We start from the raw sequence: 26,774 nt of genomic DNA, 5'->3' as shown, positions 1-26,774 counted from the left end.
ATCCCAGCACTTTGAGAGTCTGAGGTGGGTGGATACTTGAGACCAAGAATTTGAGGACAGCCTGGGAAACATAGTAAGACCCTGTCTCTAAAAAAAAAAAAAAAAAAGAAAAAGAAAAAATTTTTTAAATTAGCCAGACATGGCAGCATGCACCAGCAGCTATTTGGAAGGCTAAGGCAAGAGGATCCTTTGAGCCCAGGAGTTTGATACTGCAGTGAGCTATGATTGTACCATTTCACTCTAGGCTGGGTGGGAGGGGGAGACTCTGTCTCTAAAAAGAAAGGGAAAAGGCAGCAATGAGAGCCAGGCAGAAACATCTGCGAGTATATGCATCTTTATTTGTTCACAAGTAGCAGGAATGAGGGCAAAAGCAGACCCTGGAGACTGGGTGCTGAGTCGGGAAGGCTGAGCAGTCAGGTGAGGATTTACTTTATGGAGGGGGCAAGGAAATAGGGATGTGGGGCTTCTTGTCTTGACCTCTCAGCTCCTGCTGTGTCTCAGTTGGTTCACAGCATTGTCATCCTGTGATTCTGGAATTTTGTCCTCCGTATACATAAGAGGGCACTTGGAAGGTCTTAGGATGATGCTGGCAAAGTACAGACATCTCCAGAACAACCAGCCTGGTCTGGTCAAGGCAGTTTTCTCAAATCAAGGGAAGCTGATTGACAGCATTTGAGATGGTTCTGGCATAAATGCCATGTCTGTTAAAACTAACATGGACTCACAAAGTAAAAATAGCACTTCCCCTTTCGATTCTCTTTTCAAACCTCATGCTATATCAAGAAGAAAGGCAAATATTGGTACTAATGTGTCTTTATTACCTCTCCAACACTGGATCTCTTTTTATCAAAGACAAGCAAGCGGGCATGAAGCTCAGAGTCACTGGCAGGCAATAGAAGCTAAGTCAGATTGAATATTATCTTACTTTCATGATGTTTATTCTTATATCTGTTCCCTTCTGTTTGTAGCAGGAGGGTGCTGGCTTTTCATAGGCTGTCTTTGAAAATAAGTTTACACTTTAGAATGAGTCAATTTAAAGGAAAGTATTAATACTAAAGATAATTCATGGTTTAAAACAGTAGAGACAGGTGGTGTGTGATGGCCTAAAAGAAGCTTCTCACATTTTTCCAAATAATCCCCTAAAGGGCAGAGGAAACTGGACATCTGCCTTTGCCCAAAAGTGTACCTCAGAGAGCCTACCTGCAACTCAAACATTTCCTTCAAGTACTGCTTCATGTCAGTCGTGCAAATTTCTGCTTTCTACTTTATAACATATCCATATTTGTTTTAATGTTCAAATAATGCTTTCAGTTCTTAACTATGTCCCCCGAGTGGACACTGCTGCAGAGATGCCCTGTTTGTACCTTGGCATACCCTGGGGGATACATTTTCCAACTTGAGAAGCTTTGTCCTGGGGCACTCATCCAACCTAGGTGACCCACAGTGGGAGAGAAATGGGTAGTCTATAGACACATTTGTACAAAAGACCTACTGTGTGGAAAGCTTTAGGCTACATGATGTGGGCCCTCTCCTCCCCGCTCTTATTCCCTACAATGAGGCAGTGTGGCAAGTTGGTTACCACCCCGCCTCTGTAAGGCACCCGCATCAGAGGCATCCTGGTTGACTTCGGGGTCCGGTTCAGCTCCATCTCTGGAGTTCTTGCGTGGCACTTCCACCAGGGGGAGCCCCTGCAGATCTTCCTCCCTCTGACCGAGAGCTGGGGCCTCCTCCGGCCATCTCACCAACCCATTGGCCTCCTCCATCTGGCCAGCTCTGTAAGACCATCGCGGCTCATGGTAGCGGACACACCAGAACTGGAGACAGATGAAGGCCAAGACGGCTGTGAAGCAGGCCAGTAGAATGGCCATCAGCACCCAAAGGGAGATTTGGGGGTCTCCCAGGGAGCTTCCAGCAGCCAGTGGACTCTTATCCAGGGTGTGGAACATGGTGCAGTAGTGCCTGTGAGGGAAGGCAGCCTTCTTACAGCTGATGCACAGGAAGTAGAAAGTGGAAGGGGCGAGATGTTCCAGCACCACGGAGCTGATCGTTCGAGGCACCTTCTCCTCGTGGTGGAAGCTGTAGCGAAGATAGCCAGAGAAGATGCTGTTCCAGGTGGGCCTATACATAATATGGTAATAGTCCTCCAGGCAGGGCTCCGAGGGCGACCAGGAAATGATGGCTCCTGTATGAGAAATGTTCCCAACCTCGATGTTCATCCCGATTCTGAAACCAGAATCAACGTGAAGAGTGACATCCCCCGATTTAAGTATGTACTTATCATAATCATAGCCACCATTTATTGCAGATTTAAGATAGGCACTCCTGTTGCCCTCATCTTACAGACAAAGCAGTGGAGGCCGAGAGGCTCTGTTATTTAGGCATAGTGAAGAAAAGGCAGGACAAAAGTTAAAACCGGGGCCGTCCCATGTCAGAGTTGGTGGCCTTCGGGCCTAAGGAAACATGCACCCATGTAATCCCAGCCACATCTCACCCTTGCAGAAATCCTTCACATAACAACATCTTTCTCATCCCTTTAAGAAAAAAGAAGAAAAGGTAAGGAGAAATCAATAGAACCTCAGAGGCTCCACCTTCATCCTCAGGTTTGTGACCTCCCCTCAGGCAATGATTCACCTGAATTTTCCTTCTTGACCTCCTGTTTCTGCTCCAAGTACTGTGAGCTCAGTGAGCTAGAACATTCTGCCCACTGCTTTTTTTTAGCCTCCTGGTTCTGTTGCCCATGGTGAGTGGAAAATCGCTTCGTCACTCTTTGGCAGCTGATTTCACCCCAAAGCCTCTGCTCCTGTTGCGTTCGTTTGTTTTTTCAAAGCCAGTGGTACCAGGAAATTTATTTCATAGGTGAAAATAATCAGCCCCTAATATCAGCATAACTACCACTATTTAATTCTGCTGGTATTATGAATGTTGATCATGGTAACCACTCACAGAAAGTGCTTGCTATGTCACGGGTCGTGCGAGATGATTCGCAGACAGTAATTAATTTCCTTTATTCTTCCTCACACCCTCTGAGCTTGATTCCCATTTTATGGATGAGCAACCAGATGTCATGCCGCTAATAGAGAGAAAGACTCAAAGCCACTTAAGCACTGCATTTCCTAATGCACGGCTGCTGGGTTTAGTTTTGCTATTGCAAAATGAGGTGCCAGGGCTGAGACCCAGTTGCTGTTTTTCCTGACAAATCAAATGAGCCCTCTTCAGATTGCCAGGCCCCACTTTGATAAGACGGAGCCATCTTCAAGTATTTTAGTTCCTCTCATGCAGTTCCCTCTACTGATTTCCCGTGATCAGAAATACAGAGACAGTCATAGCCTAGGTACCTTCACATAAAGGTCTCACCCTGCTTTGTCCTCCGCCCCTCCTCTCGCACATAAAACCCAGTAGGTTTTATTTTGGGTTGCAGTGACATAGTAAACAGCTGTCGATTGGATTTTCACCTGCATTGGATATGAAGCCAAACTGATGGCTATTATGACCTGCCTTTCTCTCTCCTCCGCTTTCACCCACGCTCCTGTGTTTGCCCATTTTCCTCCAGGAGATGAGCTGCAGAAAGGTGCACAGCATTGAGTGATTTCTCGGTCCTTGTTTTTCTTCTCTAACAGTAACAGTGAACTGAGATGCTCAGGAAGGTGAATAGTATCTTTCCATGTGGCTGAAAATTTCTTCCCAGAAAATGGGGAATGAAAGGGATGAGACAGATGTGTTCAGACCCTTCCAGGGAAGGTCATCATGAAGGAGACCGAATGTTTATGCTCCCTGCTTGGTGTCTACCCATTCATCCTCCCCACCCCACACATCCCTATAAATATACTTCTGACCACAATGAAAAGAGCTTAATTCATTACTTATGATACATAGGCAGCCACCTGTGTCAAACCCTCCGTCAGGAGTAATCAGGAATCCTGTTTCTTGTCACGCACAAATGTTCTCTTGGCTTCCTATCTGCCACTGGCTGTCTGTACACACGGAATTACCTCAGCAGACATTTTTAAGAGCTTTCTGCCAAGACACAAACAGCATCCTCAGCTTTTAGGGCCAGATCCATCTCCCTTAATGGTTTTTCTTCCTCTGTTTCTGTTTCTAAATTCTCCCCTGTTTTTAGCTATTCATTTACCATTGCCTGGCCCTTCTCCAAGCAAAGCGTGAAAAGAGAAGCCATTTCCATGTCCAAGAAGAGCCATCTGTATCCCTTACCTGATGCTCGCAGTGTGTCTGGTTAGAGCTGTGCCCTCCAAGGTGGAGTAGGACCAAAGCTGCGAGAATCGTGCCTTCTCCCTCCTCCGCTCTGGGCTCTCCGTGTTGTTTCTCTCAACACTGAGTAATCCCACTGTCACCCTAACGCTCACATTATTCATTTCTTCAGATCAGCATCATTCACCATGGCAACCAGCAGGCATCTGTACGCATGATGCTTTCAGGGACCAGCCTGGAAAGGCTTTTGCCCAGTGAGAGGAGCTCTCATTCCTTTAGCCAGAAAAAGGGCAGATGATCTTCTGCAAACTGATCCCCAGTGCGGTACTAATTCTTCTAAAACGCCTACATTTTCTCTCTAATTGGCTGGTTGTTATTTTCTTGTCCCATCTAGATCCTCTTTGGCCAATGGTTTTAAATGCAAAGATGCCCTTCTCAGTTATTCCACAATCAAGGCAGTAATATTCGTCTTCATCCCCTCCCACCCTACACTTCCCCATCCCAACTGCCTCCCCCACCTCTTTTTCTTTCTCTGTTCTTGACTCCTCTGGCATTACGTAGTTATGTGGTACTGGTCAGGACCTTTTTATTGTTTGAACCTCAGTTCTGCTATCATCTGTAAAGCTGTGGGCTTGGGCTAGATCAGCATGGCAGATCAGAAGGCAAAAGACATGAGCCCCATCCCTGCCTAGCCCCAAACCCACGTCCAGCTTGCTAAACCATCATGGCATTTGCACTGGGTTGAATAATGTCCCCTCAAGACACATATCCACCGAGAACCTCAAAATGTGACCTGGTTTCAAAATAGAGTCTTGGTAGTTGTAACTAGTTAAGGATCTCAAGATGAAATCATCGTGGATGAAGGGTGAGCCCTAAATCCAATGACCAATGTCTTTGTAAAAGAAAAGAGAGGGAGATGTACACACAGAGAGGCACAAAGAGAAAAAGCCAAGGGATGACAGAGGCAGAGGGTGGAGGGGTGCTGCCGTCAGCCAAGGAACACCACGGGGCCATCGGCAGTGGGGAGGCGAGGAAAGATTCTCCCCTGGAGCCTTTGGAGAGGGCGTGGTTCTGCCGGAGCCTTGATTTCAGGGTTCTGGTCTCCAGAACTGAGAGAGAATACATTTCTGTCATTTTAAGCCACCACATTTATGGTAATTTGTGATAGAAACCCTAGGAAGCTAATGTAGCACTTTTTCCAGCTGGGCACAGAAACAGCACCAGAGTTCCTCTGAAGATGAGCATCCCAAGAACCTGCTTCCCAACCAATCTCTGGGAGCTGGCAACAGGAATGGAAACTGTTTGCTACTCCTGGATTGGATCATCCCCAGCGTCCCTTTCCTTGTGAGAAGCCAGACTGCCTGCCTGCCTCCCCCTTTCTCACAAAGGGCCGTCTGGCTCTGAGGCTCCATCCTTTCCTGTTCCTTTCAACCTTGTGAGAATGCGTTGCCACCATTCTGTTGAGGAGATCACAGCATGTCTGGAATAGAGGGTGGAAAGTAGCTCAGATAGATTTAGACCTGAATACATTTACACAAATTCTATGCTTTTAAAAGTCAGCTTTTCTCTTGGTTCTTGGCCAGAGTATCCAAGTGAACCCATGAAAATCTCTTTCTGATTCACATTAATGATAAAAGGTTAGGAAAAAAGCCAGGCACGGCGGCAGTGGTGTGCACCTGTAGTCCCAGCCACTTGGGAGGTTGAGGTGGGAGGATCACTTGAGCTTAGGCGTTCCAGATCTGGGCAACATAGAAAGACCTTTTCTCTTAAAACAAACAAACAAATAAAGAAGGAAGGAAGGAAGGAAGAGCTGCCTTGGTGAGTCGTGACCCTTCCCTTGGCCGAGGATCTCTGGGAGGCGTGGAGTCTCGGGACAGCCAGTGTTCCATGATCAGACAGTTGCTCTGTGACTTTCCCATGCCATTCAGTCTTCCCAGGGGCCTGTCTTAAATCTGCAGCAATGCATACAACCTGTCTCTTCCCAAGTGCTAATGGTGAGTCCCCACAGAGCATAAAAGCATCCTCCCCACGGAAAGGCCACACAGCTATTGGCAGGTGCCCTTTAAAAAGGTTATTTTTAAGGGAAGTAAAAATACCAGATTTAGGGGGTCTGAGGGGGAACAAGGTAGAACTCTAGCCTTTTTCCACAGAAAATGAGAATTTATTTTTAATGTTCTTGGATGACATTTTGAACCATGAGAATTTTTTCTCTGTGAAATTAAGATACTCAGAGAATGTGAGGCCTAGAAGCCCTCTTGTTTCACAGTCCCAGGAGAAGACATGGCATTCCCCCAGGCCGCTTGACTGACGCGTGGCAGAGCCGCCAGTGAAATGAGGTGGGGTCCCGGGCTTAGAGGCCATGTTCATCCCGCTCCTCTGAGCTGTCGTCACTCGCAAGCAGCACCCAGAGGAGCCAGAGCAGCCCTTTGCAAAGAAGATAAAAGTATCTGGGACACCTACCCCAGGACATTACTCCCCATCCGGCTCATTCTTTCTCCATCATCGGGGATAATTTCTTCCGAGTCGGTGCCAGTTATAGCCTCTTTGCTATCAGGCCAGGTGGGCCCCAGCTAGTTGACACCAATAGTGTATTACTGCCAGAGGAAATCAGCTAGGAGTGAGGTTCTTCTACCCTTCCAGAAGGTGGCAGTGAAGGGATAACATGGGCAGGCTCCAGTCCCAGTGCTGGATTGACACATGGGGCAAGCGAGTGGCTCACAGAGCACACCCAGGAGTTCCCAGGCTGGAGTGCAGTGGCACCGTCACAGCTCACTGCAGCCTTGACCTCCCAAGGCTCAGGTGATCTTCCTGCCTCAGCCCCCCAACTAGCTAAGGCTACAGGCGTGCACCACCACGCTTGGCTAATTATTATTATTTTTTGAGTTGGAGTCTCGCTCTTGCCCAGGCTATAGTGCAGTGCCAAAATTGCAGCTGACTGCAACCTCTGCCTCCCAGGTTCCAGTGGTTCTCCTGCCTCAGCCTCCCAAATAGCTGGGACTACAGGTATAGTCCCACGCTTAGCTAATTTTTCTATTTTTAGTAGATACGAGATCAGACAGTTGCTCTGTGGCTTTCCCGTGGCATTCAGTCTTCCCAAGGGCTTGTCTTAAATCTGCAGCACTGCATACAGCCTGTCTCTTCCCAAGTGCTAATGTTGAGTCCCCACAGGGCATAAAAGTATCCTCCCCACACCATTTTGCCCAGGCTGATCTCGAACTCCTGGGCTCAAGCAAACCACCCGCCTCGGCCTCCCAAAGTACTAGGACCACAGGTATGAACCACTGCACCTAGCCAAATTCCCTCACTTTATGTATGTATTTATTTATTTACTTCGGTTTTTAAAAAAAATTTCAATAGATTTTGGGGGAACAGGTGGTTTTTAGTTCCACGGATCAATTCTTGAGTGGTGATTTCTGAGATTTTGGTGCATCCGTCATCTGAGCGGTATACACTATGGCCCGTGTGAGTCTTTGATTCCTCTCCCTCCTCCTACCCTTCTCCCTGAGTCCCCGAAGTACATCGTATCATTCTTATGCCTTTCCATTCTCATAGCTTAGCTTGCGCTCATCAGTGAGAACATACAATGTTTGGTTTTCCATTCCCGAGTTACTTGACTTAGAGTAATGGTCTCCAACTACATCCAGGTTGCTGCAAATGCCATTATTTCATTCCTTTTCATGGCTGAGTAGTATTCTATGATGTGTACATACCACATTTTCTTTATCCACTCATTGATTAGTGGGTATTGGGCTGGTTCCATATTTTTGCAATTGCAGATTGTACTGCTCTAAACATTTGTGTGCATGTGTCCTTTTTGTATGATTACCATTCCTCTGGGCAGATACCTAGTAGTGGGATTGCTGGATCAAATGATGGTTCTTACTTCTAGTTCTTTAAGGAGTCTCCACAGTGTTTTCCATTATAGTTATACTGGTTTACATTCCCACCAGCAGCGTCAGTGTTCCCTTTTCACCCATCCATGCCAACATCTATTATTTTTCCATTTTTGATTTTGGCCATTCTTGCAGGAGAAGGGTGATATCACAATGTGGTTTTGATTTGCATTTCCCTGGTCATTAGTGACGCTGAGCATTTGTTTGTTGGCCATTTGTATTGTCTATCCATGTCCTTAGCCCACTTTTCGATTTGTTTTTTCCTTACTGATTTGTTTGCATTCCTTGTAGATTCTGGATGTTAGTCCTTTGTCAAATGCATAGTTTGTAAAGATTTTCTCTCACTCTGTGGGTTGTCTGTTTACTCTGCTGATTGTTTTTTTGTGTTTTTTTTTTTTCTGTGCAGAAGATTTTTAGTTTAAGTCCCATCTATTTATCTTTGTTTTTGATGCAATTGCTTTTGGGTTCTTGGTCATGAAGTCTTTGCCTAAGCCAATATCTAGAAGGGTTTTTCCAATGTTATCTTCTAAAATTTTTGTGGTTTCAGGTCTTAGAGTTAAGTCTTTGATCCATCTGAGTTGAATTTTGTATAAGGTGACAGATGAAGATCCAGTTTCATTTTTGAAGTTATCCTAGCACCATTGTTATTCATTTTCCAACTATCCCAGCACCATTTGTTGAAAAGGTTGTCCTTTCCCCGCTTTATGTTTTTGTTTACTTTGTCAAAGATCAGTTGGCTTTAAGTATTTGGCTTTATTTCTGGTTTCTTTCTGTTCCATTGGTCTATATGCCTGTTTTTATGCCAGTACCATGCTGTTTGATGACTATAGCCTGACAGTACAGTTTGAAGTCGGGTTATGTGATGCCTCCAGATATACTCTTTTTGCTTAGCCTTGCTTTGGCTGTGTGGGCTCTTTTTCAGTTTCATATTAATTTTAAGATTGTTTTTTTCTAGTTCTGTGAAGCATGATGGTGGTACTTTGATGGTGGGAATCGAACTGAATTTGTAGATTGCTTTTGGCAGTCTGGTCATTTTCACAATATTGATACTACCCATTCATGAGCGTGGGATGTGTTTCCATTTGTTTGTGTCATCTGTGATTTCTTTCAGCAGTGTTTTGTGGTTTTCCTTGTAGAGGTCTTTCACCTCCTTGGCAGATATATTCCTAAGTATTTTAATGTTTTTGTAGCTATTGTGAAAGAGGTTGAGTTCTTGATTTGATTCTCAGCTTGGTTGGTGTTGGCGTGTATCATGAGTCTTTAGGGTTTTCTAGGTATGCAATCACAATATTGGCAGACAATGACAGTTTGATTTCCACTTTACTCATTTGGATGCCCTTTCTTTCTTGTCTTGTTGCTCTGGCTAAGACTTCTAGTACTGTGTTGCATAGAAGTGGTGAAAGTGGGCATCTTTGTCTTGTTCCAATTCTCAGGGAGGAGATTTCCTCATTTAAAAAAATAGGAATATTATAATGCCTGCCTTGTAGTGTTATCAGTGAGATGAACCCATGTCTGTAAAGTGCTGGGCTTAAGAATAGTAGCTGTTAAGAAGAAAAGGTCAGTGAATCAGAGACATTTCCTGAGTTGGTCGTTGCTTCATCCAGAGGTTGTAATGGGCAAAGTTTACACCCTACATTGCATTGCGTTGCACTTCCTTGCTTTTCTCTCCCTTTAATCACCTTTATTTTTTTTAATGTATATGTTCATTGTACATAAAGAATATAGAAAAGTTCAAAGATGACAGTAAAGTTCATTCAACTCAGAAACTTGGGAACTTTTGGTGCATTTTACATGTGTGTTCTTGTTTTACAATTCACATGACAGCTCTTTGAGATCAGCCTTCTTACCACCATTGTGCAACGGTAGAGACTGAAGCTCAGCAGGGCTGGCTTGGCCGCTCTCAGGAAGCTAGGTCCTGGAAAACAATGGTGTAAGCCTGGGTCTGTTGGCCACTAGAGCCGGAGATTCTGGCTGGCCTCTTTGATGCACTGCTGCTCTGCTTGTACCATCCTGTGTAACCTGTGGTTCTTCAGTCCGTAGTAGCCCTTTGCTTTGTGATTAGCTTTCTTTGAGAGGTAGAGCCAGGACTTCACAGTATAGTGGACTCCAGAATGGTAGAACAGGTAAAGAACTAAAAGCTCTTACAGAGAACATCCAATTACCTGATGTGGTCGCATCAGGGAAGACATCAACTCATTTGGACAAATATGACCAGCAACTGTTTCCTCTTCTGAATGGGCCCTACTACTCTGGAGGCCAGGTTCTTCTGCCCAAGAGCTCTGTCACTTAAGGATGATGTTAAATGTTAAAGAAAACAAAACTTTAACAACTGGTCAAGTAATCAAAATTAATATATGAATCAAAACTTTAAGAACATATTCTCTAAATAAAGTAAATTATATATAGAGCCTATCTTAAAACCGTCTTCCAAGTGACATAGATTGTGGCATAATGCATTCATTCAGTTGTTCCAGTAACTTCCTGGTAAACTTTTGGCCTTTAGGAATTGTTGGTGTCATCTGTTTGGCATGGTTGTCACAAGCCTCCGTCTGAGGCACAGTTGACCTCAGGCAAATGCACCATACTCTCACTGTGCCTTCCTCATTAAATCATATCCTTAGGACCCAGAACCTAGTGCTTAGCTGCAGCAAGCTGGGCGCAGCTCAGCTGGGTACATACCTAGATGCCAGCACTGCCCACCTGGATTGACCAGGGGAATTTTGGTCCCTGTGACACCACCACCAACAGCAACACCCACTTCCCTGCTGCTACACCACCCTTCTGTCTGCATGGTACCAGTTCTACAAGGTAGTTTACCCACCAGTACAGAAGGCTTTTGTTATTTCAGCAACCAGTACATATGGAATATCCTATGCAGAATTTCATCTTGTACCTCATCCCAGGCAAGTCACTTCATTTCACTTGGGATTCAGATTCTACTTCTGCTAATACTTGCACTGCCTTACCTGGTTTAGAAGGCTGAGAATGGTTCCGAAAGACACCACGTCCTAATCCTGGAACCTGTCGGCGTAACTTTCTTTGGAAAGAGGTCTTTGGAGATGTAATTAACTGGAGGACCTTGAGATGGGAAGATGATCCTGGACTACCTTGGGTTATGTTGGGTCCTAAATGCTGTCACAAATGTCATAGGGAGAAGCAGAGGGCGCTTACACATGTAAGAGGAGAAGGTGATGTGAATACCCAGCAGAGGGATGTGAAGACTGGAATGGTGCAGCCGCAAGCCAGGGAATGCCGTCAGCCTCCAGTAGCTGGAGGAAGAGAAAACAGTTCATCCCCTGTAGCTTCTGGAAGGAGTGTGGTTTTGCCGACACCTTGATTTTGGCCTCGTGATACTAGTTTGGATTTCTGGCTGAAAGAATACCTTTCTGTTGTTTAAAGCCACCAGGTTTGTGGTCATTAGAGAAGCCACAAAACAGTATGGGCAGCTATGACGGAATTCCTATGTGAAAAATTCACAGAGAAGCATGATATACTTGTGTGTCATCCGATGAGTACTGATTAGAAAGAAAATGACGTTGGTTCCCTTCAAAAACTTTAGCATCTCTGAATGTGACAGTGTTGATGTGATCTCTGGGAGCCAGAAGGCTCGGCTCCTGTTCCCCTGCTTGCCTTTTCCAATGCACCTTATTCATGACTCAGCAAAGAAAGGAGCGTCATTTCTTGAGATCGGCATAGCAACTCCTTTGGATCTTTCAGCCTCTGAGCTGAGAAGGCCAAGAAGGAATCCAGATGTTGGAGACCCAGCCCTATGGCCCCCAAGATGTCAAGAACAAACACACAGACACAGTAGTAGTTTTGCACTCACTATGAATTTGATTCTGGAACTGAGAATTGATCAGTCCTTGGTGCCATCTTGTTCTGTGGCCTTCCCGACAAGGACGATGCTGCTATTTTATTTTTGCCCTCGCCTTTATTTATCTGCAGTGATTTTAGAGAACCAAGCTGCAGCTCTTACACCTCAATTAGAGAGCTGTGTTTGTGTTTGTGGGCTGATGATATCCATTAGGGAAATTGTGACAAAAACAGGAAATTAGGAACAGTTTTAATTCCTCTTGGGATTTCTGAAAACAGCAATTGTGATTCCAGAGAGCAGAGATGCAAATTGCTTACAAATTCAGTTTGCCAAATAAATGAGCCTCACTGTTTGAAGTGGCTGGCTGTGTTTACCATCTGATGAGATAGAGGTCTATCTCAACAGATAGATTAAAAGTCTATATACAACATTTAAAAATGGTCAAAATGTGTGAATTTTAAGTTTGTATATTTTACCATAACTTTTTAAAGTTCATCTACAGATAATATTACAGGGCCCAGGATCTACCATATTTTTTTTTCTCTCCTTAAAAATACTTTTTGCTTTTTTAAGAAAATGCAGATTTGCATCACACAGTAATAACATGGTTCTAACTCCTGAATCACGGTTGTTTATTTCTTGAGATCTCATGAAGCCATCTGTTTTGAGTAGTGTGGATTTAAACACTTTTGATTTTAAGTGAGCCATCCTAACCAGGTAGGATACGTAATTAGTTTCCCATGAGGCCCATTGGTTGGAACCTATCAGTTAGCAGAACTGGTTTAATAGCAAGTTTCCAATGGCTCACGTCATGTTGCATTCTTGTTTTTCTTTGCCAACCCTCAGAAAATGCCCAGGCTCCCCTATTCCCACATTTTCTCAATAGGGCCCAGCCTCCTCTTGAGCCAGCAGGTCAGATGGGTGCCCTGTGGGGGGTGCGTGTGTGTGTATTTTTCAGCATGCGAGTGCATTTCTTCTTGCATGCATGTGGTATATTTGGGGTAATGAGGGATAAGGTGAGTTTTTTTTTAATCTTAGAAGGAGGATTGATTCTCCTCATTTCATGCTGGTCCTTCTTGCATGAAATGCACCTTGGGTCATTAACTGAAGCTTGAACTTCCAGTCTAGACCAGAATCCAAGACTGACAGCAATGTCAACTAGAGGCCTCCAGAGTGCACCGAGTGGGTGTGAAGGGGGCATTTTAAAACTCCTTATGTGGTAAACAATTCCAATACTATTCTCCGCCTCTGCCTAGATCTGGGAAGTCCTGCTGAACAGTTTGCATATATGTAAATGTGTATTTATTTGTGCTTGCCGGGAAATGTTCAGGGAAGCTTGGTACTAGAAGCTCCTTGGGTGAGGGTTTAGGAGTCCGCTCGGAAGGATGAGCATACAGGAAGAATGCATTTCAGCTTGATCCTCTGGAGGGAGCACATCTGTCTCCACCTCCAGCCCTTGACAGGTCCCCTTATAACAACCCTATGTGGTGTTTCTCCACCTCTACTGAGATATCTGTAGTGAGGAGGGACTGCACCCAGTACAATCTGTTGCTGAACCTCTCCCATTTTTATGATGTTCTTAATGTTGAGTAAAATCTGCATTTTTTGTGCATTCCATTAACTAGTCCTGGCTCTCACCTCTGTCCTATCACTTTATGGGGTACACACTGTTGTATAAAATGACACCCCACATATCCACTCCCCCCGCTTTTTTTTTGAGACAGAGTCTCACTCTTCACCAGGCTGGAGTGCAGTGGTGCAATCTCAGCTCCCTGCAACCTCTGCCTGCTGGGTTCAAGGGATTCTCCTGCCCCAGCCTCCCAAGTGGCTGGGACTACAGACACTCGTCATCACACCCAGCTAATTTTTGTATTTTTAGTAGAGACGGGGTGTTAAATGTTGGCCAGGATGGTCTTGATCTTTTGACCTTGTGATCCGCCCACCTCGGCCTCCCAGTGCTGGGATTACAGGTGTGAGCCACCATGCCTGGCCGTGCTCCCCTCTTTACAATCAGAGAATCATAGCTGTTGCCCAAGCTGCTGAGAGAAGTTTGACCAGGAGTCTGTGGTTTCTTCTCTATTTACCAAGTCATCAAACAAAATCATAATAATGGCTATTATTTCAGTGAGGATTTCCATTGTGCCAGGCACCATGCTGACTGCTTTATATATATGATCACATTTAAACCTCCAACAACCCTATTGGATTTGGTATTATCATCTCTACTTAGAGGAAATTAAGGCTTAAAGGGTTTAGGTAATTTGCCCAAGAGCATCCAGCTAGTAAATTTATAGACTTAGAATTTGAATTCAGGTGTGGCCACCCCAGAGCCCATCTTCTAGACTCAGACAAAGCTAGAAAAGAAGTCAGAAAATCAGACAGAAAAAATGAGCTGATGATTGCTTCTCATCCCCTTTAGAGACATCCATTTGAAAGCTCCCTGCTACTCAGAAATTCCTTTCATGAAATATTTGAAAAGGGGACAAAAAGGAATGTGCTGAGAGCTTTGCTGGCTTTACTGGAGAAGCCCAGAGATCCTGGTGCTGGTGGAGAATGAGAAGGCTGTCAGGGCAGTCCATGAGCTCCATGATGTGTTCCCATGGCTGAGAGCACAGCCAGGTCTTTGCCCCCTGGTGCCTTTGCTGGCCTGAGCTGCAGCCCTCTTCAGAGAAAATTTAAAGCATGTTTCTGCTTTTTAACCTTTGAAAATCATTTTGGGAAGGGGAATTAGGCCGTGACATAGCTCAGTGGGATATTTTAATTTACTTTTTTATTGAGGTATAATCATATTCAGTAAGACGGCACTGTCTTTGTCAGGTCAGCCTGCTATAACAAGAATACCATAAGCTGGGTGACTTGAATAACAAACATTTATTTCTCACAGTTCGAGAGGTTTAGAAGTCCAAAATCAAGGCGCCAACAGATCTAGTGTCTTAAGTGGGTAAGGGCGCACTTCCTGGTTTGCAGACGGCCCACTCCTCGTTGTAGCCTCCATGGCAGAGAGGAGAGAGAGACAGCAAGCACTCTTGTCTTTTTGGACGAGGGCACTAATCCCACTCATGAGGGCTCCACCCTCATGGTCTGATCACCTCTCAAAGGTCCCACCACCTAATATTCGTGGTTAGGATTTCATCATATTGGCGGTTAGGATTTCAACACAAGAATCCTAATTTGTTTGTGATTAGAATTCTACATCCTAATTTGGAAGGGACACAAACTTTCGGTGCACATGGGCACAATCGTAATTGTACATATGGTTTTGTGAGTTTTGATGTACAGTTTTGTGAGTTTTGACAAACACATCTGTGTAGTCAACAGCCCAATCAGGATATAAAGCTTTTCCATCACCCTAGGAAATTCTCTCATGCCCTCTTTCCAGTCAGTCTTCTCCTCCCACAGAGGTAAGCCATGGCTTGTTTGGAGATTGCTATGTATACCTTATCTCCAGAGAGGGACACAGGAGAATACAGAATGGGACTTTGCTAACAGGGCAAAAGCTAAGTTGCACTCATTTAGGAGAGTACATACCTCCTAGCATTTTGCATCAGTCACCTCAACCTACTCCCGGCCCTGTCTGACAGGGTGGCCTGTGACAGAGGCACTAAAATAGATTTACTCCACACCTGGAAAATTACATGGCCTGGCCCCACAGTTAACTAAATCAACTCAGCAAGTTATACACTCCCAGGATTTGCTGAACATCGACTTCAGTGAACATCATACTCTTAAGTCAGTTCTGTTTTCTCCCTATATAAGCCATTTCTGACCCATACATTTCAAAGCTAAATACAATACGTCCCTCCCCTAGTTCAGGCAGAGTTTGCCATGATAGCTCCTCAGTGTCGTGTACAAAACTTTGTTCCTTCTCACATTCCAGGCCTCCCATTATCGAGGCATGAGCTCACCAAATGAACTATTACTCGACCTGGTGAACGAGTGGATGTTCTGATTCTTCACGAGTCCTTGCTGTTAGTGGAAACTTTAATTGTGCTCTTTGTGCATCCTTCTTATTAGTGCATAGTTGTGATGGTTGTTTTGTAAAGTTTAGAATAATTCTTAAATACATACCTAAATCAAAAATTAGACTGAACACAATTAAATATTTCCTTGATGGCTCCAAAGGGAGTTGAAAACCTTTCAGCAGTCCAAAAGCAGCATTAGAATTTCCATTTAACTCATGTAGCATTTCTAACTAGCTAGCTAATAGAGAATTTCAGCGAATAGATATCTTATGTGATCATCCCATATTTGCATGTTCCATGTACAAGATTTTTGCAATTCTAGTTGGGAAAACTACACTCAGAACTAAGTTTTGGGCTGGGTGTAGTGGCTCACACCTGTAATCCTAGCACTCGATAGGCCAGGGTAAGCGGATCACTTGAGGTCAGGAGTTCAAAACCAGCCTGACCAACATGGTGAAATCCCACCTCTACTAAAAATACAAAACAAAATTAGCTGTGTGTGGTGGCAGGCACCTGTAATCCCAGCTACTTGGGAGGCTGAGCCAGGAGAATTGCTTGAACCTCAGAGGCGGAGAGTACAGTGAGCCAAGATCGAGCCCCTGCACTCTAGCCTGGGTGACAGAGCAAGACTCTGTCTCAAAAAACAAACAGGCTGGGCATAGTGGCTCATGCCTGTAATCCTAGCACTTTGGTTGGCCAAGGCAGGTGGATTGCTTGAGCCCAGGAGCTTAAGACCACCCTCGACGATGCGGCGAAACCCCTTCTCTACTAAAAAATACAAAAATTAGCCAGGCGTGATGGCGCGTGCCTGTAGTCCCATCTACTCAGAAGGCTGAGGCAGGAGAGTCGCTTGAACCTAGGAGGTGATGGTTGCAGTGAGCAGAGATCGTGCCACTGCACTCCAGCTTGGGCAACAGAGTGTGAGACTTTTTCTCAAAAAAATAATAAGTTTTGAATTGAAACCTTATGTAAAAAACAGTATCATTTATATAAGAATTCAGCTTCCAAAATACACCGTGATAGGTGGAGCATGGGCTTTGGAATCGGCCATACCCACTTCAGGTGAGTGCAGGCTTCTTGCCAGATGAGGGAGCCTCAGTTCCCTCATCTGTGAAATGGGGCTAATCATGATATAGATTGCATAGGTTTGTTGGTTGGATTAAATGACAGGGCTGGAGGGCTTCACAGAGCCTGGTATTAGGTGCTCTGTAGCAGCAGCATTTCCAGAAGAGAGCATTAGCATCAATGGTAACTTGACATTCTCCCCAACCAAGAGAGACCAATTTAGTGCCCTATAGTTTGATTGTATATTCTCAGATAAGGATCTTAAAGAGGTCCTTCAAATTCAGTTACGGTGTCTCATGGGGTCCAGAGGACAATGATGGTGGCCAGGGCTCTGGGTCCCCAGCCAGCCCCAAGCCAGAGCAGCTCCATTTTGCCTGTTTCACATACAAGCTTCCGTGGCATCTTTCCTTTGGATTGCTGCTCTTAAAGTTAGGAAACCATTGACTTAATCTAATCCCTCATTTCGTAGATGTGGAAACTCGGGTTCAAAAAGCCTGGGCACTGTCCCATGCACTCAGCAGAGGTCTCCTGACTCCCAGGCCTGTGTATTCCCAGGCCCCTGCCTGTCATTCGTAGAAACAAGTAACAGTAGAAGAAAGATGACGATGTTGAACCAGTTGTTGAGTTTTCATATGGTTCTTCCAGTCAATTTCTAGTACTAGAAATGCCTCTTAAGAAAGGAAATCGGCTGTTTATCTTTTCCCCCATGGCTCCATTTTAAAAATCCTGGTTTGGGTGTGGAAAGTCATGAGTGGCAGGAATCCCTGTAAAAGGGATATTTGGCTTGGAAGCCCCTTATCCTCTTCCGCCAGGGAGTGGCTGCTCCATCTGGTGGCTGTGCCTCATCCTGTAGTCACTGACCACAAACCATTTTGCAAACATATTCATAGGGTTCTAGTGAGCACACCCATTAACAGCGTTCCTAAATCTTCTGTCAGCAGACTCCACCAGTATCCATTCAGTACTCAGGCACTTACTTTGCCACTACCTCTGTTTTCCAGCCCCTCAACATTGCCTACAGCCACATCTACAGCTCCTACAGGAATTTCGTGGGGCCGCCTCATTTCAAAACTATCTGCAGACTCCTGGGTTACCAGGGCATTGCTGTGGTCATGGAGGAACTGCTAAAGATTGTGAAGAGCTTGGTAAGGAAAGGCCTCAATGTGGCTTGTGATGTGCCCATGTGGGGTTGATATGAACAAGGTTTGCTTGTACTTTTTACCTGGCCTGTAAAAACAAATCCCAGGCACTGCAACTCTGCCTGTAGAAACCACTCAGGGAGTCCCTTGCCCTTATCCCTTGGTTGGTCTGTATATCATTCTGTTACATTTCTGTGCATATTTTGACCTATAGCCGTGCCCCTCATTGCTGACCCCAAACTCCTTCTATTTGATATCTGAACTCAGAAATCCTGAGTTTGTCCTTCAGAGGCTGCCAGTGACTGCTCATCCTCCCCATCTGTGCTCTATTATATAATTTGAGCAGGACAAATTCATGACACATGTGCTGCCATTTTCCACTCCCTTATCCATGGCAGACATCTCTAATCAACCACCATGCTTCTTTCCCTTGGGATTTCTTGCTAAACACTGCTCCCCATACTGCTGTGACTTCAAGAGAGTTCTGTATCCCTTTACCACTATTCTGAATCTGCCTTAAATAGGGTCATCTGAACTTTCATCTCATTTCCCGGAACACAGCTGAAGGCCAAAACATTTAAGATTTTTATGAAAATTTCAGATGACGAAAGAGACATAAAGTCATATATAACCAGGTCGGGAATAGCAAATAGGATTCATCTGCTAACTCCAATTCTTTGGCGGCAACTTTGTGGAACCATGGGTTGTTAAAGACGGTGGAGCTAAATCCAGAGTAAAACAAGAAAATGTGGTAATTGACTAAAGATATCTGCCTTGGGCACGGGAGCAATGAATGTGCCGTGAATTTTCCAGGCTTAAATATGATGTTTCAATCTCCACAATTTCCTGGCTCCATTTCATTTTAGCTCTTAGTCTGAATTTGATATAAGCATCCTCAGCCCCAGGAAAGACCCTACACCTAGAAATGTGCCCTCCTTGAAGTCTATAAGCCCAAGAGAATGAGAGAGCAGCTTTTTCAGCCTTATAAAGGCTCATTTTCCCTTATAAAGGTCAAAGGGACTATTCCCAACCCTTAGGCAAGAGTCTGCCCCTTCCCCTCAGGGATCTCAGCAGAACCTCCGTACCCGACCCCCAGAGCCCAGAATTCAGCCTAGAGATGCTCACTTGCTGCAGCAGATGATCTCACTCATCCGTACTCTTCTTTTGTCAGCTCCAAGGAACCATTCTCCAGTATGTGAAAACACTGATAGAGGTGATGCCCAAGATATGCCGCTTGCCCCGACATGAGTATGGCTCCCCAGGTTGGTGACAGCTAAACAGTCCAGACAGACCCATCGCTTGGTGGGGAGGGAGGCTCTGACCATCACCTTGGAGCATTTGCTTCTCTAACGTGCCAGTGAGCTGACAGAGTACTGGCTATCCATCCTCCCCTGCCACTAGCTGGATAGCCTTTTAATCCCTCTGAGCAGTGGTACATTCTGTCAGTGGAGGGAGATGATGCTTGCAGGGCCTGCCTCACAGGACTGCTGGGAAGTTGGAAGAGGACAGCAAATGTGAGCGCATTTACAGCATGGAGCCAGGCTATTAGAAAAGGTATTCGTGAGCTCAGCACCTCCTCTGCATACCTGGGGAGGCTGAGGCTGCAGGCAGTGGTGCCAAGTTGACATAGATCTAAGTCAGGAAGTGGACATCTTTGCTGTTTGACCGCTGGACAGAGAAATAATTCTTTCCTTCCTTAATAGTAAGTGAAGTGAATACAGGGCCTAGAGAAGAGGGAAAGATGGGGACCGCAAATTGGTGTCTGATGTTTTTTTCAAAACCAAGATGTCGAGTGCTGGGTCTGTGATTCAGAATAGGAAAAAGATAAGCTAAAATCTTTGGTGTTTAATCCCAGCTGCCCTACTTACTACCTGTGTGACTACGGGCATGCCCTTACCCTGTCCGAGCCTCATCTGAAAACGGGTTGCATAATAGTGCCTAATTTGTAATATTGTTGTATTAAATGAGATATTACAGATAAAGTCCTCTGCATAATATCTGACACCTACAAATAAGTATTCCTGTCATGATTAGGAATTCAGGCAACTTTGGAGGGACTGGGAAGGGTCCAGTGCTGCCCCATTTGTGTGTGTGTATGTTTTGTTTTGAAAAAGACATGAGCCAGCTTCTTGAGCTTTTTCTAGTACTGAGCCCTGAAAGAAATCTCACTCTGGGCCTGAAGATAGAGGGATGTGTGGTTTGGCTTTTTGTTATCCCAAAGTCAGGTCTGGGGCCGCCACTCAGTGTTTCCCATAGACCCTATTGAGCAGTGTCCACTTCCCACTGACCATCCCGCTTCACCTCCCAGGGATCCTGGAGTTCTTCCACCACCAGCTGAAGGACATCATTGAGTACGCAGAGCTCAAAACAGACGTGTTCCAGAGCCTGAGGGAAGTGGGCAATGCCATCCTCTTCTGCCTCCTCATAGAGCAGGCTCTGGTAAGTCCAGATCCCAAAGGAATTGGGATGTCTCCGGGTTGGCAGGGATGCCAGACATTGAGGCTCCCACAGCACCGATTTGTGCTTAGAGCAAGCTCACAAGGGCTCTGTGTCCATGTCCACACAGTTCTGGCCATGAGAATCCTGGCTGAAGTCAGACAGACGTGGAGTCTAGCCCCAGCTCCCCCATTCATGATTAGTGCAATTATCTAGGTCTTCGTTTGTGTTCACTCTTGTTATGGAACCATACTGGGGTCCACTTGCCTGGCGCAGTAAGGACAAACATCTACGCTGAGGTTTGCCCCAGGAGAAAGGAGGGCGTTTATTTGCAGAGTACCAAGCAAGGAGAACTGGGAAGTTCTTGCTTAAGACACCACCTCTCCAGTGGATGGCAAACCAGGGTTTTTAAAGGCAGGGGTAAACTTCAGGAAAGCAGAAGTTTCAGGCGAAGTTATGAGTCACTGTATGGAGGTTACGCATTGGTTTAGCCCAAAGGGGCAGGCTATCTTGAAGTGGGCGGGGTCTTACAGTCATAGGTAGATTCTAGAGAGTTTCTGATTTGCAACTGGTTAAGGAAGAGAAGCTTTGTTTTAAAATTTAGGGTCAGTAGAAAAGAATGTTAGCTCTGGCTTGTGGGTCTGACTTCTTCCAGGCCTCCCAGGAATAAGTCAGGAGCAAAGAAGTGCGGTCAGAGCTCCACCTGCAGTTCCCTCTTATCTGAGGCCCACATGCCAGCACATCTGTTTGGCGTGGGGTCCAGGTTTCTGAAAACAGCTCTGGGACATATGTGAAGATGTTATCTTTAATGTCTGTAGGGAATTAAACATCCCATGATTCTAGCTTCCTTGGCTGTTGGTTTAAGTTACTATTACTTTCTTGCTTATCAGGTTGTTTGTTTATTTCTCAGGGCTAGCTAGGTGCCTGGAATTTCTCTTTAAGAAATTCAAGATTTTCCTTTATTTCTATGATTGTGGGGTGGGGGGGTGGGGAGTGGGTGTCTGGGCTCCTAAGAGGGATCCCTGCTCCATCTCACTCATTGGATAATTACTCCTTGGAAACTATAGGACAGGCACTGTGCTGGGGTATATAGCAGGGTCCAGCCCTGCCTCACAGCCTGTCCATATTTAAGAAGTCATGTGTCCACTATTACAGCAAGAGCTAGGACGGGTGAGTGCAGAGCCCGTGGGAACAGAATATGGAGAATATGGTTCTTGGGGCTGAAGGAGGGCGTCTCCAGGGAGGTAGCCTGGAGAATTGGCCTGTGAAGCTGTTCCAGGCTGAGGGGAGAGTATGTGGTGTTATCATTTTTTATAATGGGGGACAATTATTTCACCCTGCAGGATAGTTTCAAGGGAAAGAGCTACCACATGTAATGGTCATGCAGTAAGAACTAAACCATTGGTAGTGTTGTCATATTGAACAAAAGCACACCCCCTGTACGTCTCCCTCTTGGGACCCCGCAGAACCAGCACACGCTTCTTCCTGCATGACCACTGGGTATTTGCTGTGCCTCACGTCCGGCTCACAGAGCCTGTGCTCTCCTGCCTCCTCCCCAAGGCACTCCAGTTTGTCTCTGTCCTCCACACGGTGCTCCCAGTGGGCCCAGTCCTACAGGTGTGGGGGTAACGGAGACAGCCTAAAGCAGTAGAAGGAAACAGAAGGATGCTACTCTGGGCTGCATCATTCTCAGGACATAGTGGGAATCTCTTTCGGCATCCATTCATCTATCCATCCATTCAGCACGAGGCGTGGTCAGCCTCTTCATTGCCAGGAGCAGTTCTAGGTTGTGGATCAAAGGCCATGAGTAAGAGCCAGCGTGTTACCATTTGTATTGCAGAGAGGGGGACAAGAAGAGTCATAAGGATCAGAGTGTGGCTGCAGATGGGGATGGGAGTGTGACAGAATAAACAGGATAACAGGATGGAGGGAGAGTGGCTGTGTCAGGGAGCTGTGTGCTGTTTTTAAGGAACATGGAGCTTGATGGGCTTGAAGGAACAGGAGGGACACCATTGAGCTGGTGCGCGGGGGCAAGGAGACAGAGGTAAGAGCTGTGGAGGGAGTCTGCCGGGCAGCAGGTCCCTGGGGCCTCGTGGTTCACAGCAGGATGCCATATGAGCTTGGGAGCAGCAGGTGAGGGAGTCTGCTTGGCTGTTTTCCAAGGCCTGGGGGCTGCTGGGAGAACCCACTGGAAAGAGAGTGATGGACAAGGCTTTTAGAGTCTAGGGCCCACTTTGGAGGCAGTCAGTGCTTGGAGAATAGGCAGGAGGGGAAAGGAGGAGCCGGAACAAAGGCAGAGAGATAATGGAGCTTTGGAATCAAAGCCAGAAAGGATGCCTTGCCTCTAATGGTGTGTGTGACCTGGGACGAACCAGTTCATTTCATCCCTCAGTGTCCCCATCCCTAAAATGAGTGACTTGGACCTGCTGCTCTCAGATTCTCCCTGAGAGGCTCTGAAATGGGGACCGTTTGCTCTCCTCTATAAGGAGTAATTGCATCTCTGTTACCCCTGAAAGGGACTCTCCAGACAACTAATTGATAGGCTTATTACACGGATCAGCAGACCCAGGCTGCTATACCAGCGTAGTCTTCAGAAGTCACAGGGATAAATACGAACAACTGCTGAAGGCCTCAGGGGCACCAGGAACAGTGGAGGTAGGAAGGGCGGGGCCCTGAAGCCCTGGTCCCCAGTGTCTCCCGCTAAGCACCTCTTTTCATGAGGAACTATGACTCGGAGAGCATCAGCTCAGCTTCCCCTGTTCAGACTCCAGGGGGCAGACCATTGATGGGGGCGGCGGGAAAGGAAAACTTCCTCAGGCACCTCTGGGTGGTCACTCGAATGTATCACTGAGGACAACAGGACACTCAGGATCAGGGACCTTCAGAGCTGAGACAGACCCCCCCTCCACCATGAATGTTTCAGCCTCCTCTATTCATGAGTGAGAAAACGGAGAACCAGAGAGGAGGCACTCACTTGAGGTCACACAGCATAGCAGCAGCAGAGGGAGAAGAATGAAAGCACAGGTTTCCCGTGTTGATCCCTGGAATCAACACCGGGGGCTGGCGGGGCGGGGAACACAGAGCAGGGATCGGGCTCACCAAAGCGCACACTCCCCTCTCTGCTTAGACAACTGGGGAGATCGCCAAGCCTGGGCAGTACTTTGAGGTGAGAATAAGGCATGAATGTTCTGGAGTTTTTTAGTTTGGGAAGCTAGAATTAAATATTTAAATGACATACTAATTGTTCTCAATGAAAGAGGACTACTAACTGCCTGCCCCCCCAAAAAAAAAAAAAGCCTAATGGCCATCTGTAGACAAAGGGCTGTATGAACTGTGGAATATCCATTCTCTTGGAAAACTGAAGCAGGTAAAAAGAATAAGGTGACAAAGTAGCTTTGCACACACCAAGATAAAAATTGGTGAAAGATACAGTATTGACCTAAAATGAAGTTTTAGGACAAGAAACACATGATGCCATAGAGGTAAACAAAAAATAAACCCCACAAATAACGCTGCATTGAAAAAGATCTAGAAAAAAAACCATACCAAGTAATTAGTCATTTTTTCTGAGTATTAGGGAGGAATCCAGGATTAGAGGTCAATAGGGACTTTTTAGCCTTATCTGGAATGTCTTACTTTCTTATAAGGAAAGCATATTCATGTATTATCATTGGCCTATAAATTTTAAAAAGTATATGATAGTTTCAGGAAAACTGGAAAATACCAAAAAGTACAAAGGAGAAAGTAAGCAATCTCTTGCCCATTTTACTTTTTCAGTTACACTTTAAGTTTTGGGGTCCATGTGCAGAACATGCGGGTTATATAGGTTCACACGTGCCATGGTGGTTTGCTGCATCCATCCCCCCGTCATCTACATTAGGTTTGCCTGTTAGCCCTCCCCAATCCTTCCACCCCTCAAAGAGCCCCAGTGTGCGGTGTTCCCTTCCCTAAGTCCATGTGTTCTCATTGTTCAACACCCACTTAGGAGAACATGCAGTGTTGGGTTTTCTGTTCTTGTGTTAGTTTGCTGAGAATGATGGTTTCCAGCTTCATCCATGTCCCTGCAAAGGACATGAACTCATCTTTTATGGCTGCATAGTATTCCATGGTGTATATGTGCCACATTTTCTATGTCTAGTCTATTATTGATGGGCATTTGGGTTGGTTCCAAGTCTTTGCTATTGTAAACAGTGCCGCAGTGAACATACGTGTGCATGTGTCTTTATAATAGAATGATTTATAATCCTTTGAGTATATACCCAGTAATGGGATTGCTGGGTCAAATGGTATTTCTAGTTCTAGATCCTTGAGGAATTGCCACGCTGTTCTAATAGATTTTCAGAGGTCTTTCTGGTTATAGGTTGCATAATACCTTCTCATCTGTGGTTTGCCATTTTATTTTTTTAACAGAGATTATCATTGATAGGTAGAGGGATATAAACTGAACAGTTGATCACTTGGACAAAGGTATATTTCCCTCATTGTTAGGTGCTTATATTTCTCAAAATTCTGTGTACAGCATTCGTACGTAAACCCAGGTACCTGTGGCATTTTTCTGGTTTTTGGGTTTTTCAGTGTTCTGGTGGTTTAATTAATATATTACAGCCAAATGCATAAATCCTAAGCGTACAGCTGGATGAAGGCATGTGGGCATGTGGCCCACACCCAGGTCTAGCTAGATGCAGAACATTTACGGTATCATAGGCGGTTCTTCCATGCCCTCTTCAGTGTTCCACAAGGGACCATGGTTCTGAGTTGTTTCCAGAGGTAGTGTTGCTTGTCCTTGAACTTCATACAGAGTTATCTAGTATGCTTTCCCTTTCCCTTCTGACCTCCGATTCAGTATTACATTTGCAATTCATCCATGCTGTGGATGATTCATTTTTTATTACTGAGTCAATTACTCTAGTATTCTCATTGCATGAATAGACTAATCGAATCATCCATTTTAGTGCGGTTAGACATTTGGGTTGTTTATAGTTTGGTACTATTATGCATAAGGATGTCATGAATATTTTTGTACATGTGTTTTGGTGTATATATGCTCTTTTTATTAGGGAAATATGGGTTGGCTTCAGTAGATACTGCCGAGCAGTTTTACAAATCGTGTGCACCAACTTATACTCCCATTCAGCAGTATATGAGAGTTATAATTTCTTTGCAGCCTCATGAACAATTGAATTTGTCCCTCTTTTTCATCGTAGCCATTCTGGGGGTGTGTGTCATATTTCATTATGATTTTGATTCCCCTAATGATGCGGATTCTCCTTTTTCCACGTTACTAGCCATTTGGACACCATCTTTTGTGAAGTGCTGTTCAACATTCTTGCCTTTTTAAATTACCTTACGGGTTTGTGGGCATTACATATTATGGATACATGTATTCCAGATATATTACTCTGGCTCGTCTTTTGGTGAATGGAAGTTTTTGAGGCTTAGTGTGGTTTTCTTTTTTTCCCTTATGAATTATTTAGAAAACCTTCCCTGCTCACAAAGCTATGCTATCTCCTGAAAGTTTTAGAGGTTAGTCGTTGAAGACTAAACAGACCTTTAAGTCCACATTATTCACCTAGAATTGATGTTTAATGGGAAGTACAAATCTAATCTTTTATTTCCAGATTGCCCCGGCACCACCTACTGAAAAGACCTCCTTCCCACAATCTGTAGTGGTAGACCTATGTCTGTCGTTTATCTGGTGTCCATAAATGGTCTGGTCATAGCAGCCTCTTAATATTTGTTGGATCTAATCTGAAACAGATTGGCATTTGTTAAGTATTTTCGCATGTATCAGGTTTTCAAAGGAAATTCTATTATTATCTAGTGTTTCCTCTAGTATTTCCTTCCCTGGGAAATCAGAAAGTGGTCATTAGGGAAATAGCAGTCACTAAGTTTTTGTTCAAATTTTGCGTGGTTTTCTTGACTTTGGGCCATTGTTATGCCAACATACACCAGGAGAGGGCCCTATTGGTACGCGTGAGGGAGGGCGGGCCTGAGTCCCTGGGAAGAACATAGCCCTTCAGTCTGCCTTTTACTGCAAGGCCTCCTGGACTTGAGTGTGTTCTCTGCCTTTGTCTCTGTTATTTCTTCTCTCCCTGTTTTATTGGAGTAGACCACAGGAACACTCCTGTCAGTCATTTGAGAACATTACTGCCCTCACCAGAGGTGAGGAGAGTCTAGACCCAAACGCCAGTCAGATCTGGGAATGAGACCATCCAAGGTGGGTTTCTCAACCTCAGCACCACTGACAATTGGAACCACA

At 45.2% G+C, this 26,774-nt stretch overlaps 2 protein-coding genes across 5 annotated transcripts in view; one reads left to right on the top strand and one right to left on the bottom strand.

Moving 5' to 3' along the window:
* Positions 1-26,774, top strand: part of CYFIP2 (cytoplasmic FMR1 interacting protein 2) — a 142,609-nt gene that overhangs the window by 81,176 nt on the left and 34,659 nt on the right. For all 4 annotated transcript variants that reach the window (XM_039460643.2, XM_039460642.2, XM_010345340.3 and 1 more), the window contains 3 exons: positions 17,942-18,085; positions 19,251-19,341; positions 20,388-20,518. In XM_039460643.2, the coding sequence (XP_039316577.1) occupies positions 17,942-18,085; positions 19,251-19,341; positions 20,388-20,518 (366 nt within the window). The remainder of the gene's footprint in view (positions 1-17,941; positions 18,086-19,250; positions 19,342-20,387; positions 20,519-26,774) is intronic.
* Positions 319-4,677, bottom strand: FNDC9 (fibronectin type III domain containing 9). Its single transcript, XM_003934774.4, has 2 exons — positions 4,210-4,677; positions 319-2,223 (listed from the first exon to the last, which is right to left on the bottom strand). The coding sequence occupies exons 1-2, from the start codon at positions 4,368-4,370 to the stop codon at positions 1,542-1,544; spliced, it is 843 nt and encodes a 280-aa protein (XP_003934823.3). The 5' UTR covers positions 4,371-4,677; the 3' UTR covers positions 319-1,541.

The sequence above is a fragment of the Saimiri boliviensis genome, chromosome 20 (assembly GCF_048565385.1).
Source record: "Saimiri boliviensis isolate mSaiBol1 chromosome 20, mSaiBol1.pri, whole genome shotgun sequence".
Taxonomy (NCBI): Eukaryota; Metazoa; Chordata; class Mammalia; order Primates; family Cebidae; genus Saimiri; species Saimiri boliviensis.
This window is presented reverse-complemented; position numbering and strand designations above follow the sequence as displayed.